Genomic DNA, 16141 nt, shown 5'->3' with positions numbered 1-16141 from the left:
AAGCTAGAGAATGAAAGCAAGAACTGAAAGCAACTTCACACTTCATTTCATTTGAACGTTTGATTAATCTCTTTTCCCTTTCCACGTCAAGAATTCGACAGCTAATAGACTTTGAATCGAAAAGGGCTAATAGATAAAATGCATTGTGTATTAAACAATGTATCCTGTTAAGAATGTGCTGCTTTTTTTTTTAAAATAAAGGCTTTCTGTTTTGAAAACTAAGCCGATACTTTCTGTACGCGACCAGTTTAGAATGCAAACTACAATGCCTGTTCATTAGAAAGCATAAAAATAAAAAGTTATGCACTGTGCTAAGCACACCAAAAATGCAGAACCAAATGCTGAAACATGGCAAAAGAGCAGATAAACTGGAAAATGAGCATATGAAGGAATGCTTTATTACTAACAAAGCATCTAAAGATTTGTGTACAGCGGTTGCCATACAAATTCAGTATTTAACAGTCACCACCCTTTTTGTCCGAATGTCACTTATGTTATTTCTCAGCGAAAAGTGACATTCATTTCTCAGGGACTATAAGGTGTTTACTTCTGGCCAACAGCAGCTTTAGTAACCAACACAGTATGTAACTATAGTAAAAATTTAATATATACATATATACACACAGACACACACGAAGTATACTACATTTTCCACTGAAACCAAAAGTAAACACCATTAAATATTTATAAGCCAAAACATGATTTTAAGAGCCTAAATGATTGGTGCCTAAATAAACTCCTACAGGGGGCATTATTATTCAAAGGAATATGCTTAAATAAAGATTTATATTAAATACTTCGCAAGAAAGCAAAAATGAGTGATAAAGGACCTCACCAAAACCCCCTCCCCCGCAAATAAAAAACATTTTAAAAATGCAGATTACTTAAGCACTATTCTGTTTTACATCCTGATTAAAAATCTTTAAGAAATCACTTAAACCTTGATGCGAAAGACCTAGGAGCGAAGTATTAATAGTGGCTCCTCACCTTGAGGTGTCAGTTCTGCCACTGGCTTCGCCTTCACTTGGATCCCTCAAAACAAAGTTAAGGTTGAGATTCAATGATAAAGGTGAAAAATAAAAGTTAAGAAAACCTACATCTAGAACAATGTTAAATAGCTACTGAACAAAAAAATAAAAATAAATCAGTAATGTCAAGCCTAATACTGTTTAGTAGTATTTTTTTCACAGCTGTAATTTTAATTTCCCTTTATGATACCTTAACTTCTTTCAGCTCTGACATGTAATTGTTTAATGTTTTTTATAAACTGTTGGTAAAATTAACATGTTGTTCTCAACCTACTGCAGACAGAGCAATGGCCACATGTAATTCCAGCAAGCACAGAGGAGTAGTCGATCAAGGTGGTCCAGGGGGGCTTCACTCTGCACCCTTCCGTGCCAGGCCTTTAGACCTCAGTCCTTAAAGCACTTAGGTACATGCTCATGCTTAAGCACACTCAAGTAATTAAAAATAAGACGTGCCTAAGAGTTTGCGAGACAAAATGTTTGGAGCCCAGTTCAGAAAGGTTACTTCAACATCTGCTTAACTTTAAGCAAATCAGCTGTTACATTGACTTCGGTAAGATTACCGGTGAGCTTGAGGTTAAATATATCTTTTTTTATCTTGTTGAATTAGAGCTGTACTTTACCAAGGAACTGTTTTTTGTATTATGCCTTTTTAGTCTGAAGCAACTTGAAAAACATCCATAGATTGTATAAGCCACCTAGGTACGTTCCTAGTGCTGCTGTACAAACATTTTAGCACCTAATTTCAATTAGCTAACTAATTTAATACCTTCAAAATACAAATACTTTAGTAACTAACATCACTGAAGTATCATTTGACATAAACCATTGATACAAAATACTTCAATACCCTATTCATTAAGCATTCTCATTATGCATTTATTTTATATACTTACCAGAAAAGGCATTTACCTTTGCCAAAAGATAGTAAAAAAAGTCTTTCATGACACCTTCTAATCAAAGTATGCTTTAAGCCATTATTTCCTGAACAGTACAGAAGTTAAAAGGCATGCAGTTATGTGATTCAACTAAAAGAACACCAACCCTCCCCCAAACCTCCACTCATATAATCCCAGCCACTAAAAGTCTCAAACAACCCAAAGTTAAAAACAAAACCCCCACACAACCACCAGCAACAAAACAAACAAAAACCCTACAAGGCCTTCAGTATAGGAAAATGTATTTTTAGCTATATAAAACATAATAGGAAATTGTATAAAAATGCTCTATAGTAAAGATAATTTTAAGACATCAATTTACAATGTTAATTCTAAACACATAGTTTACAATATTATTTTAATATTGTAGTTTAACATAATGAAAATAATTCTTCGATCTGACTCTTCAAAAAAATTCAAGATACCATGCCTTGCAAGTAACAATGAGCTATAATGCAAAAAAACCAGCCTCTGCTCTTGAAATTGCTTAATTACTTAACAGAAAATACCTTTTTTCCCATTTGGAAATCTACACTGACAACACAGTTGACTAACTTCCCTGTAACTTTTTTTTTTATTTTTAAAACCAGAGAACAAACTCTTTCCCCCCAACTCTGTAAGTGCTGGTGATACCAATAATGGAGGATCATAGTCCTGTATCTTCAGGTTTCTGAAAAAAGAAAATCATTCACACATTTTTTTTTTTTTTTTTAGTTCATCATAGGAGGTATTACTTAGACACATACTGACACACTATCAGCTCACCAGGTTAAATCAATTTTATGAGGAACACCACTGCATTTCTAGCTTTCTCTCTTCTTTTCCCATGTAATATCACCTTATGCAATTCATGGTATTGTACTTACAAATTTGCAACAACTAGCTCAACCTAGCTTTGAATTTATCCTTTTTTTTTTTTTTTAACACACAAATGATAGAACTCAGTACATAACAGCATGATTCCGCAAAGAAAATAGAGGTTTCTAAGATATAATTCTGCTGTAAAACTGACAATAATGCAGTAGGGAAACATCCATAAGTAGGCTTAAGAATTATAGGTAAATCACTGTTAGAAAAAGGCAAGCTGAAAATTAAGTCCCGTTTTGGGAAAGCTATTGTGACTGCTAAGTCAACAGTCACTTGATATTAAACAATGTATTTGCAAATCTTTCCCAGCACCTGTCCTCACAGTATTATTACTGTTAGCATCATCACAGGAACGAACGCAGGTCCAGGATGTGTGGGTTTTCTTCTTTCAGAATCCTGAACTTACGTTTGAAGAAGCTGGTAACATGACATGAGAAGCTGCATGATACTGAAATATTAGTATTCCCAGACATCCAGACTTCCGCCCACTTCTAAGCTTCTCATTTATTCACAGATTTTAGAATTCCCTGAAATAATTTGTTATTCCCTCTAAGCACAGCAATAAAATCGTTGTAAATATAGCCCTTGCAACAAACTGCACGCAGTTAAAAAAGTAAACTATTGTTAACATTAACTAATGACTCATTTTCAAGTCACTGCTTTCAGTATTTAAGTTAATTTGATTTTAACTTAATTGTAGCATCTTTGTATTTTAGCTGTAAAGCATGAGCAAAAAAACCTTTTGAGTAGCATTCTCTTGCTCCTTTAAGATAAAGAAGCAGAATAGTTGGTCAAACATAATGGTTACAATATACAGAGAAGAAAACAAGGCCGGTTCTGGAAGAACACACAAAAAACAAGCAGCATTCTAACTGAATGTACATTTACTTCAGACTTAAACTGGAAATTGTCAGTGACTTCACAATTATGGCCCTAGTTACAGGCTGGGCTTTTTTTTTTTTCTCTTAAAAATCGAGGTACTAACCTGCGAACAAACTTGGAAGTTATCTTGCTTATTATACCAGTTGATGTCCCTCTTCTAGCATGTGCAAAAGCACCGGTTTCATGTGATGGTGAGGCGGGCGGTCCATTGTAAGTGGCATTACGCCGCTCCCTTAGCTGCTCACCATGGAAAGTGCTTCGACTTGAACTCCCCCGAGGAAAGCGGGTTCGGTCTGGAGTGGTAGTGCTAATACTATGAGCAGACGGGGAAGCAGCAGGCACTCTTTGAGTTGCACTGCTGGGAAAACAGAAGCATAAATAAAGAGAAAGACTATGCTAGAAACCCTCCTACATGACAACCATTTCTCAAATATAGGAGAAAACCCCTGCTCTTGATTCTTTTTTTTTTTAAACCTGAATCTGCTACTGACTTGCTTTTATAATTCATACTTAGAAATAATCAAGAGATATTTTCATCGTAAAATCAAACTATCTCAAGTATTAAGAGCAGTTAAAAAAAGGATACACAGTTAATAGGACAAAGGAAAAAGGTAGAAAAGTCTGTAGTAAGATCTGAAAGTGTTCCCAGCACTCTTCTGGAAAAATATGTTCATCAAAACCTTTAACACACAAGCACTCCAAAAAACTTAACAGATATTTCTTAAGTAGTAATCATCTGGCACAAATATTAAATATATAAAGCTATTTGGGCAGTTAATAGTAAGAGCAACTATACTATGGTGCTTTTAGACAGAAATGAGCCTAGCAATCTACAAAACCAAGAGGTTAACATTTCAGTCTGTGCTGTACGGTCCTGTCGAAATTAGTTAAATTTTTAACTACTTAAGTTTTCCAGAAGCTTCCAGAGGGAGGCAGTCAAGGAACTTCTTTAACTGTATGCAAACATGTGTAATGAACAAAATCAGGTTTAAATCATCTGTAATACCGACACTACTTGAGTAAGCTACTGTTTCGAAACAGAATGCAACTTGACAATTTTGAATAGATTACAAACATATTGAAGCATATCATGAACTGAACAGCAACTTTTTTAAAGTGCACAGCGTTGAAGAAATAATAATCAATTTGTTACCTTGGTCGGTAAGCTTCAGTGCCATCTTTGATGGTTGGCAGTGTAACTTTTATAGGATGTCCAGAGGCAGACATGGACTTTTGATGTCGAGGCCGTGTTGATACAGCAGAAGCAACTGTAGAGCCTGCAGAGGATGTGCTACTTGCAGACATTTCTGTTAGGCTTTTACCATGGCAGCAAGGCAGGAGGGACGGACAAATGAAAAGGGAAGAGAAAAGTTAGTGTAAAACCCCATAGAAGACAGGGAAAATAACTATTTTTTTCTTTTATAACATAGCAAGTGCTGTTTAAATAACCAGAAGACTGAGTGACCAGGCTGCCTTAGTCAGATAAGGTAAAGAATACAGAATTCTGAGAAAATTATGTTCATCCATAAATCAAATCACCATATATGTTAAATCAGGCCTTTTCATTCCTCACAAGATTAAAGCTTACACACGCTTTATTCAAAGTAATGGAGCAAGACTACAAAGAGCACATGGAAATAGTAAAAACTACTGAAAAAGAAATTCGCAGAAGACTTAGATTGATTAAATAGACTCCCTTTTTGTGAAGTGAATACCCTTATTTTCCGTTAAAACTCAAACACCTAAAACTTGAAACACTTGAAACTGCTGTCACATTATCACTTAGAAGTGGCTGTGTTTTTAAAGGACCAAGTTGTACTTCTCCTCTGGACTTTTCCATAGTGTTTTAAGGGAAAGGTAGCTCCATCAGAAAGCCCCGATCTATGGAAGAGAAGGTCAACAGGCAGCAACCACTCAACAGCCACAAAAGCAATTCTGAATTATTTTTTCCCCTTATTTACCAAAAAGTTGCTAATTTTGAACTTTTGGTAAGTGGTCAAAATATTCTCAGGAGAGGAAAAAAATTCCCTTCCACTCTGATTAAGTTCTTCCAAATGTCTTCAGCCATTAAATAGTTAGAGGCGTTATATCACTAAGGAACAATGAAAGACAAACCAACCATAGGTAGCCTCCTGTCCACATTTCTAATCACTTTGTTTTCTATCATGGTAACACCTTGGAACATTATGTATATGGAATTACTTGTACCTTATTACATGGCTACTACACTTCTTCAGCCACATAAAATTGTATTAATTTCTGAAAGACATTTTCAATACCTTTGAGAATGTCAGTATGCCATAAAACGCCTCTGACAGTGACAGCACTGCAATTTGAAAAATCCTTTGGTTATCAGTACTTGGGGCTGCCATGCTGGATGTCTTCCAAAAGATGAAATCCATACAGGCACACGATAACCAAAACCCCTCAACCTGCCTTCAAATAAGTATTGAAAGTGAAATAAAATTTTGAAAAGCTGTAAAAGCTCACTCAGGAGACTACTTCTTGGACAGGCACATGATGTAAAAGTCTGCCCACGACCCCAGGAAGAAGGCAGTGCTCCCCGCCAGGCGAGGGAAGGCTCTTTCCTGAGCAGCACCTGCAGCTGCTTGCCAAGGGGAACAAAATGGTCCGCTCTGCTTCAAGCAAAAATATTCACCTTCTGTACCAGGCTCTCCATCCCAGCCACTGCTAGGCTGAGCCAACCCTTTCAAGATACAGTTCCTTCCACCGGTACTTTTATTTCTGCTTTGCCTAAGTGGCAAGGAAGGGATGAAAGTAGCGGCAAAACTACTGTGTTACTAATTTTTAAAACAGAAGTCAAATGACTACAGCTGTGCCTCTACAAGCATAAACGAAATTGCATTAATAATGTATCAGCAACAACAGTCCCAAAGCTAAATAGTATCTGTAGCAAAGAGGTAAAGATTTTGGATGAATAATCCACTGACACAAGATGTTCAGTTACACCAAATCCAAACTGAACTGCAACACAATGTATGTTAGGAAAGGCAAGAATGCAACTCAAAAAGAAAATTCTCGTCCTTCATTTTTCAGAACATGCTCAAAGAACTGAGCACATTCATTGCACTGATGAAAGGAACAGGGATTAAGAGTCAGCTGTCTTTTCAATACTACAGAAAAAAAACTGTAAAATGAAAAACTTCAAAATAAAATCCCTTCTCATTATAGTGGTTTTGGTATTAAATCTATTGAAAGAAAAACCTTATCAATCTTTGCGAGATCAGAAAAATCTATGTTAGTATATATTTTAACCCTAAATCTAGACAACGTGTGTTATCTTCTTTCTTTTTAAAAAAGGATTGTTACAAAACTTGTTAAAATATTTTAAACACTATGAAAAAATTTGGAAGGACACTTTCGAAAACACCCATCTAATAATTTGAAATGAATATTGAAAATTAGTTTTGTGCTTTTTAACATACCTCCTTAAAGCAATTTAAAAAGCTGTACTTTATGTGTTCATTGTAATGACATTTTAATCATTTTAATATAGATCAACAGCCCTATACTTTTCTTATTTCCAAAATTAAATGCTTCATTACTAGATTACGTTATTTCATGCTAGGGATTTTTTGGTTCATTTTACCTTAACTGTTTTATTTAAATAGCTTAAAAAAAAAAAATCAGAGTAGGATCTCCAGTTTTTATTACTCTCCATTAAAGCCAATGTTTTATTTTACACTCAGGTACAGGGGTTAACTAACACCAAGGATGAACAAAGAACATATTTTTTAAAAAGTAATTGTGGCAGTGTTAAATACAATAGTATTTAACAAAACATACTAAACTGAGTGTAATTATCATCCCGCATAACCATAAATTGGTTACCATCATTACTAAAATATTATTTAGGCCAAAAAATGATATTGAAAAGGATCGACAAGTCTTAACAATTTCAACTTTTTGAGCGATGAAAAAGATCAGTCTACAGCGTTAGGGCGATCCATCTGAAGTTCTCCACAGCAGAATTGCCTACTTAGTTGTGAGCATAGTTGCTTTACCCTGTGTTAGAAGACAACCCTTGGTAATAAATGTGATTGCATAAAAAGAGGCAAGGGCAGATATACACATTTAGTTATACATTTCATCACAAACATAGAAACTGCAGTGGAAGACAAGATGAAAACATACAGTCAGACTTTATGTATTTCATACCATGCTTCATAATGGTATTGATTAATTGCATAACCTACTTCTTCCATGCCTCAGTTTTGTACCCAAATTAATAAGCAAGAGAAGTTGAAGAATACCTGTTGTCCTTCCCATTCTGTATTGCAGAATAGCGATCTGAAGAACGTTCACAAACGTAAGTGTTCCTCCTTGTCATTCCACTACCAGAAAATACATTATTCTAGAAGAAAATTAAGACTAAAATTAAATTAAATACTTTCTTCTACTATATATTATGTTGTACAAAAATGTAAGCATTGGAAGCAAATAAAAAACAGTTTCAGCCATTTATGTATATTCTTAATGCCTTCAAATGAACTAGGTTAATCTGTTGACAGATCATTTATATCAGCTATTTTTTTCCAATAGCTCATTCACCACCTCATTACTGTACCATTGAGAGTACAGCTAAAAGAAAACAGAGAAATTTAGTTTTGCTGACACTTGCTTTACTAAGTATTATTATCCAATTCCCACATACTGTGTTACTGAATTATTTGTCTCTGGGATCAAAGGAACAAACCCGAATCCCAGAGAACACATCTATCTGGCTGGTTGAAAGGCTTCCCTGTGCACATTAAGTTGCCAAGTAGAGCTCCAGCCTTACAGTTTGTTGCCCCCTGTCAAAAGAGTTTTCAAGAGAAAAATGAAAAGATTATCAATCTGTGTCAGTCAACCCAGAAGCTATGATGTAGATAACATGGCAAATAGGTCTTGTAGCAACGAATACTGATGGGACTTTCTTTCTGTTACTAATTTCAGTTTGCACACACTTCATAAATACCTACAAACATTCTCCTGCTCCCCTTGCCATGCACAGATTAGCTGCTGAAGACTTACTTTCAGTACATGACATACAATTCTCAGTTTTTAATACAGTACATATTGAATTTGGGATGGGAGAGGTTTGCAGAGTGCTAAAATTACATACTGATACGTGCTGGCAAAAGATTTCAAACACACTAAACTCAGGTACTGTAGGACATCATGAACTCTGCAAGATTTACTGTGTGTTTAGGTCTCCCTCATCTACAGCTTTTCGGCATTAGTATCACCCTGCAGAGACTACTGAATAAGCTGTTTTAAAGCCAATTTGTAAGGAAGATTAACACCTGCAGTAACTGTTTTTGAAATTAAACTCTTGTAAGTTAGACCAATATGACTGAAGGTGATAAATATGTTTTTAAGAAATCCTGCCTTCCCTAATATCATGCTACCATCAAAGTTACACAAAAGTATTTTAAAATATTATGCACATTAAATTAGCTTTGTTCATTCTAAATGTTTGAGTTTTAAAAAACAAATTCACTTTTTTCTGTGTAAGCTGCTCAACCTTAACTACTGTTGCAGTGTCAGACACCACTGTTCCTTAGTCGTGTCCATCACAAAGCCTTTCACAAAGTCCCCAAAATAGTAACAGAGCTAAAAATGTACAAATACTGAAGTTGCCATTGGCAAGTAAATCAATTTCTCATTCTTCATAGCAAAGATACTCCTTTTAATTAGTTCTCACAAAGCAGAGAAATGCTTTTGACATATCAGCTTGTACCATACATGACTGTAATCAGCTTTGGGGCACTATAGTTTTGGGAAAGCTCAGATATGAAATCTAATCTCAGAAGATTCCCCCCTCTTTGTGGGGGGAAAAAAACTCTATTTAAAATTTGAAAAAAATGTTTAAAGCATTTGCGGATGTATTGCAGACACAGGCTGCAGAACATTAAGAGTTAAATGAACTTCAGCATTTATTTTGTTTAAAGAGAATTCTAGCAGAATTGCATATCATCTTCCCAGAATATCCAAGATGGGAGCCAGCACATAGAATCCCAAAAGACAATGAGAATTCCTGCTGCGTGTCTACTGTACTAAAAGATGGCCAGAATTTTTGTATTTAATACAGCATGTCTCTTAAATAGAAAAAAGTATACTTGAACCTTAAATTATGATTCATGCGTGTTTCTTCCCCCCCGCCCCCGACATGAACTCTTGCTCCTAAGTAGCTGTTTAAACGCTATACAGTATTTTTTCATTGTGTATCCTAAACACCGATACCACTGCACATGAACTTCCACAAGGCAAAGTAGATGCTTTTACATTAGGAGAGACAGACCCTCCTATTTGGAATAAAGATGTCTGAAGCAGTAATATGATAGTGGTTTACAAAACTACGAATGGTATCATAACAGAAGAACTAGCAAATTAATAATTTCTTAAAACAAGAACCAGGTTGTAACTCATAACATCAAAAGGCACACACACCATGGAACAAGTGGGTTGTTCCCCCTCACCTCACCCCATTTCTGAAGTCCAAAATAAAGTGGTTTCAGAAAGCTAAACAGACAAATTCACAGACAAAAAAGTTCATGAGGGATATCATATAGGATCATTCAGATGAAATCTCCAATTCAGGAAGTCCCTTGACTTCCTTGTAGATATACAAGCATTAGAAACCAGAAAAAGAGCACTCCATATTGGCTCTGTTCTTACGTTCTTTCCCTAAATATCCACTATTTGTCTTGACAGATCTTCAGTTTGCCCAAATGCAGACATTCTTGTGCTTACTGTTACGTTAGTGTTAGAAAAAGTAAAGTTGTGGGGAGAAGGGAAAGGTTTATTTTAAAAGACATCCACTGTAGCCTATTTCTGTCTGCCAGTAAAAGTTACCAGAAATAGACTTACTGGCTTATTCAGTAACCATTATGTCTATAGTAACCTTATGCTGCAGATTTTGTTTAAATAGGGAAAAATAAATATAACAAGCAAAAAGCGCACACACTCACACTGGGAACAGTAGTTGATTTCTTTCTTTCTGGACCCACAAGTGGACTTGCAGCCATCTCTCCCTTGGATCCCACTGCAGTGCTGCTAAGTTTGCGTGAGACATCTTTGTCCCAGTCTTCCTTCTGTTCGCTTTCCACACTATTTGCCTGAGCCCTTTTTGTGTATGACACAGCAGGAGGAATTGAGGGACCAACTGCCAAATAAAAACAATATTAATAATACCTAAAAATAATCACTGCATTTTTCTTGGCCGAAATAGTCTAAATATAATTCCCCGAGTCCAAAAAAAGCACTTGAACAACTATGACTGCAAACTCAGCACATACACCAACCTATTAAATTGAGCTTTGACAGCCTACATTTTTACCCACTCTCTCGTCATTACCAATTTGCAGTTCAGAATTAGTTCCCATTTTATATCAATATGTAAAGCCTAGAAGAGTATTTTAATTCTCATTTTAAACCCATATAATTTGTGCAATATTATGAAAAAAGGAATTAGAGGATACTTTTCAAATTATTATTTTTAGTACTTTTTGCCACATATCTTTTCCTCTAAACAGTATGAAAGATCCTTTTCCCCTGAAAACCCTAGAACTACTTTGTTTAAAAGCAGTTTATACTTGGAAAAATTACAGTTCTTTCCCTCTCATCATTCTTTAAAATGCTTTGGGGCAAATCCTCCATCAGCAGAATTTTACATTCACTTGAAATAAAACTACATCAGCTGATGATCTTCACAATATTGGTTTCTTTTTTTTGAAAAAACAACACTACTCTAACACAGAGGGAAAATAGTATTGGGAAGAAAATTAGAAAGAACAACGTAAATTAGGCAGAGAAAAAGGCCAAACATTTTAGAAATATTTCTAGTAATTTGATAGTTCTCTCTAAGGGGAAGAAAAAAAAAAATCATCTTTCATTTAATGTTTTAAATATGCACCCCATTTGATGTAACCACTTTGACCTGAAAATGTTTCCTGAATACTTGGTAAAATTATTGTCTCTTGGAAACAAACCATTTGGCCCCAACTCCAAATGTACTGATAAACCTAATGGTTTGCAGCCTTTCAGTTAATCCAGACCAATATTTTGCCATTACTTCCTAAACAGGAAACATCCTCAAGCTCTTATTCAGTGAGTCAACCCAGTAACAAGTCCAAAAAATTAAATCTGTAAATTACATTGACCCAGATTTACCATAGAAGTGTTCATACAAATAAAAGCATCACAGCGGAGCACGATGAGATACACAACAAATGCACAGAGTGGTGGACCTGCCAGGTTCACAAAACACTGCACATTCAGACTTAAATTGTGTATGTTACTTTACTTGTTGGAATGTCATCCCCACCATGATCACTGAACCGCCGTTGTTTCTGATTAGTTGATATACTCCGCTGGACCTTCAGGTGAGCAGGAGACTGCACAGAACTGTTGTTGAGGTCGCTGCTAGGACGAGACCTTTGACCCAAGTTGCTGCTGGACAAGGACTCGCCTCCTTCAAACTACAAGAAAAACAGTTTTTCAAAGCATAAATAAAAATCAACATCACCGGTACTTTTATGGCACAATAAAGTGAAGAGTTCCCATCAAAGGCATTTTTTTTTAAATTTAAAATTGTATCCGGAGTTTAATTTTCTTCAAGATTAATTTTATCACTTCATCTGTGTTTAATGTGCTTTAAAAACACACAGCTAAAGCTAAGAAGTTAATGGACACTCAAAATAAAATTAGAAGAATCTTGACAGTAACAAAAACTGTGCTATTTTAAAACCTAAGCCAAAGAATGGCTCCCCCTGCCTTTTTTTTTTTTAAAAAAAAAAAAAGCTTAAACAGCATTTATAGCTTCAGAACAATTTAAAAATGCATTGGATTGAGTCAGAAGAGCTAAAAAAGCAAGTACTACTGATTCAAGGATGCTTTATGGCCTTCAACACATATATGGAATGTAACTCAGCCACTGGTTCGTTGATATCTAAGAAGCATAAGTTGTAAGTAAGAGCAGTGGAAAAGACAAGTATCCTCTTCCAAGCAGTTTGAGTCAAAATCATTTTAGACAGATTCCCTCCATGCTCTGCCATCACAAGGGAATTCTGGTTCAGAGATGTTGTGGGAAAATGCACTCCAGGATGCACGTATCAGATCTACGCTATCTTAGAAATGAGGGAAGGCCAATGAAGCAGCAGGAAAAAAAATTCCTTCAAAAAAAAAAAAGCCTTGGTCTCGGCCTTATTTCTTGAAAATCCCTGTGGCCCCAAAAGATCTAGAGATCCCTCTAGTTCCAAAACAGTCAAAAGATTTTCTATTACAAATTTATTAATGACTACAATGCAATTATTCATTAAATAATAAAATATACTATAATACAGTATACAAGTGAGAAAGGATGAGTACATTTCTGAGAAATAAAGGATGTCACATCTTAGTAGGTAGAAGAATAATTGCTCTAGTCAAATTAAATATTTCAGATTTTAACTGTAAACACACATAACAGGAAGACGACTCAGCACTTAAAAGTCATGCCACTTCAGATTAACAGCTAGCTTTTTTAAAAAGCAATTCAATATATTTACAAGCAAATGTGAAGATACTATATTCAACCTATTTCTTCATATGGGCACTAACAAGATATCCAAGAAGATATGAAAAGGGAAAGACATTAATAAGTTATCAACTACAATTTTTTTTTAAAAGATGTTACAAAATAGTTCATAAAAACATCGACCACCAGAATATTCAACCCAGCCAGGTATAAAGGCCAAAATAGAAGATGCAAATTAGGTAACACTTACTTCAGGTGGTTTTCTACCTAGAAGCAGGTAAGTAGCCATGACTTCATCGTACTTTTGGTTTACTAAAGATTCATGGATTTCTTCTCTTGAAAAGCCCATTGTGACCATAATGTCTAAAAGTAAAAAGAGTTAGATACATTAGCAGAATAAGTACTTGGGTTTACTAACAACTTGAGAACAATGAAAATAGAAAAAACCTTTATAATTTAACAGGTAACTAGGATTCAACTCACCCAGCATCATCCTTGCTGTGCAAAATCAAAAAGGCTACAACTCCCCTCTTTCGTTATTGTTTTCTTCTTGAAAACTCTCAACTATGTTATTCAACATAGTTCAACATTATTCAGCATTAAATGTTATTCAACAAACAAATAAAACACTGGCAAACAGAAACTATGAATAGCTACAAGGCCAACACAGTATTTTTCTCCAACCACAGCAGATAAAAAATTGTTGCCCTCATAACAAAATCTGTTTCCTTCTGCCTGTTGAATTCTGTAATCTTATTTGTCTTTTGCTGTGCTTGTAGATTCATGTCAGCTTAGCGAAGTCACAACAGTAGTTATAAGGAGGGCATTTAATTAAATTTCTCACTTAAATAAAAAGAAAACATTTTACTTGTACAATGAGATTGCATCTCAAATTTGATAAAAGAGTTTAATTTGACTTACAAGATAAAATTGCCTAGGTCATGAGATGCAACATCCTTGTAAAAGTCTTACCTATTCTCTTGGTGTCATTAAAATCTGGTTCAGGCTCAGTATACGGCTTTAGTTCTTCTTCTTCATGGCCAACATTCATCCACCGATCCTTCATAATTTGCTAAGAAAAGAAATGAGCTTTAGGTCAATATGCCATTTACCATACCCGATTAAATTTGTGCTAGCTGGTCTGGAGAAAGCCAACTTAAAATTCATAATAATCTGAATGCTGCTCTTTCCCCCTCACATCTTACAGTTTCTTCTTTTGTCTTTCACATCCTTTTGTTTCCTTTAGTTCATTCCCCCCTACTATTTAGCCTTTACAATAGAAACCACCCTCTCCACGAAATACTAGAAAAGCTACTGAAAGAAAAAACCTGCACTTCCAACACACAAAAATCTTTCCTTTTGTTCCCTTCACTTCCACCATCTCTTAATCTCGTCTTGCTGAGTGCCTGACACTCACGCCCTAATCTTAGTTTAAGATCCCTGGATGTTACTACAATACCAACTCTATCGCAATAAATAACTCCTTCAAATAATAACAAAGGAAGTGTTTAGAAACTAAGGAATATTTCAGGAGCATGCCGATGCTTCCTACAATCATTCGTTTCAAGATCGTGATGCCAACTGGTCATTTTTTCCTATGGATCTTCTCACTGTACTCGACCTAAATATGTTCACAGTTCGGCTGGAGGGAGAAATGCCTCTTAACTCTCTCTATGCCATGCAGATATTTACTGTAAAAAATTTCTCCTGCATTCTTTGGAAAATTTCCTTCTGCTGTGGCCTGGATCTTTTATATGCCTGCAAGATTTATCAGCTGGAATCCCTAACCACCACCACAATTTCTCCTTAAGGACATATTCATCTTTTTAGAACAGCTAAAAACATTTTCCCTCCTACAGCAACAGGCACACATGCCTCTTTAGGGACAGATGCTAATATTGCTCCCTAGATTGACAGAAAAATGAAACAAGTGCCAGCAAGCCAAGTTTCCCACAGGCTCCAAATATGCGTCGCAAACACCGAATTAAGTTATTTCTCACAAAGAGCAAAAGACTCAATTTTCCACTGATATAACCAAATTCTTTGTATGTAGTGCTGCTGCCAAATTACAGACCTAAATAGCTGTATCCTTACAAGAACAATACAGAACTTTGTACTTGGGCCAGTTAACATTTTGCTGACAATAAGACTTAAAGATTTGTTCAAAGTTCTGCCACAGAATTGATTTTTTTGGCTTTTGGAGGAAATAAAAAGGAAGGGATTGTGAACATGTATTGCTGTATTGCATTTCTCGCACACAGAGCACAAGTCTATTTGACAATAGATTTTGGTTATATATTTGTAGCCTTGCAGTAACACGATAGACTCCCCAAAGGGTACTAAGCAGTATCTGTAATTACATTTTTTTAAAGATATTGTTAATTAAATATAAAGTTTAAGCACGATGAGGTGTTTGGATGACAGGAATTACACTGCTCAAATCCTACCTCCCTTTTTGATCCTTCTTTAATTAATAGGCAAACCCAACAATTCCCACTTACAGTTTTTCATGTCTCTTCAGTAGGTGGATCTATAGTTCAATGTAATCTGCTCTAGGTTTCCATCTGTTAAATATCTAAACTCCTGCTAGCTTCTGTCTTTTAAATACATGATCTCATAGGTGTACTGCGTTATTGTACAACTCTTAAAACAGGCTCTTACAATCACGCATTTTGAAGTGACACAAATGACCCAATTCCAGGATCGACATTACATCTGTATAAGTTCAGCTGGGCTTCCAGTCAGCTGATTAAAGAGCAGCAGCCTTGGTCAGGGTACTTAAAGGACTGACCCAAACTGTATTTCTTAAAGATCAACCCAAATTTCAACCAACTAGATATTATTGACGAGGTTTCCCTCAATTTTCAGGAAAACTATCTAGTAAAAATCTGGCCTGGCTCAAGACCTGT

General features: G+C 35.5%; 1 protein-coding gene across 12 annotated transcripts in view; it reads right to left on the bottom strand.

The window, feature by feature from the left end:
• The window catches only part of MARK1 (microtubule affinity regulating kinase 1), a 63658-nt gene that overhangs the window by 3221 nt on the left and 44296 nt on the right, over positions 1-16141 (bottom strand). For 4 of the 12 annotated variants that reach the window (XM_075147146.1, XM_075147139.1, XM_075147149.1 and 1 more), the window contains 8 exons: positions 14205-14304; positions 13483-13595; positions 12021-12195; positions 10687-10880; positions 7987-8087; positions 4866-5027; positions 3816-4070; positions 988-1032 (listed from right to left, as the gene is read on the bottom strand). In XM_075147146.1, the coding sequence (XP_075003247.1) occupies positions 988-1032; positions 3816-4070; positions 4866-5027; positions 7987-8087; positions 10687-10880; positions 12021-12195; positions 13483-13595; positions 14205-14304 (1145 nt within the window). Of the gene's footprint in view, positions 1-987; positions 3269-3815; positions 4071-4865; positions 5028-7986; positions 8088-10686; positions 10881-12020; positions 12196-13482; positions 13596-14204; positions 14305-16141 lie in introns of all 12 variants that reach the window. The other 8 variants (XM_075147147.1, XM_075147141.1, XR_012673159.1 and 5 more) reach the window with 7 other exon arrangements.

The sequence above is a fragment of the Calonectris borealis genome, chromosome 3, assembly GCF_964195595.1.
Source record: "Calonectris borealis chromosome 3, bCalBor7.hap1.2, whole genome shotgun sequence".
In the NCBI taxonomy this organism is placed as follows: domain Eukaryota; kingdom Metazoa; phylum Chordata; class Aves; order Procellariiformes; family Procellariidae; genus Calonectris; species Calonectris borealis.
The sequence above is the reverse complement of the archived record's forward strand: the minus strand, read 5'-3'. Positions and strand labels throughout refer to the sequence as shown.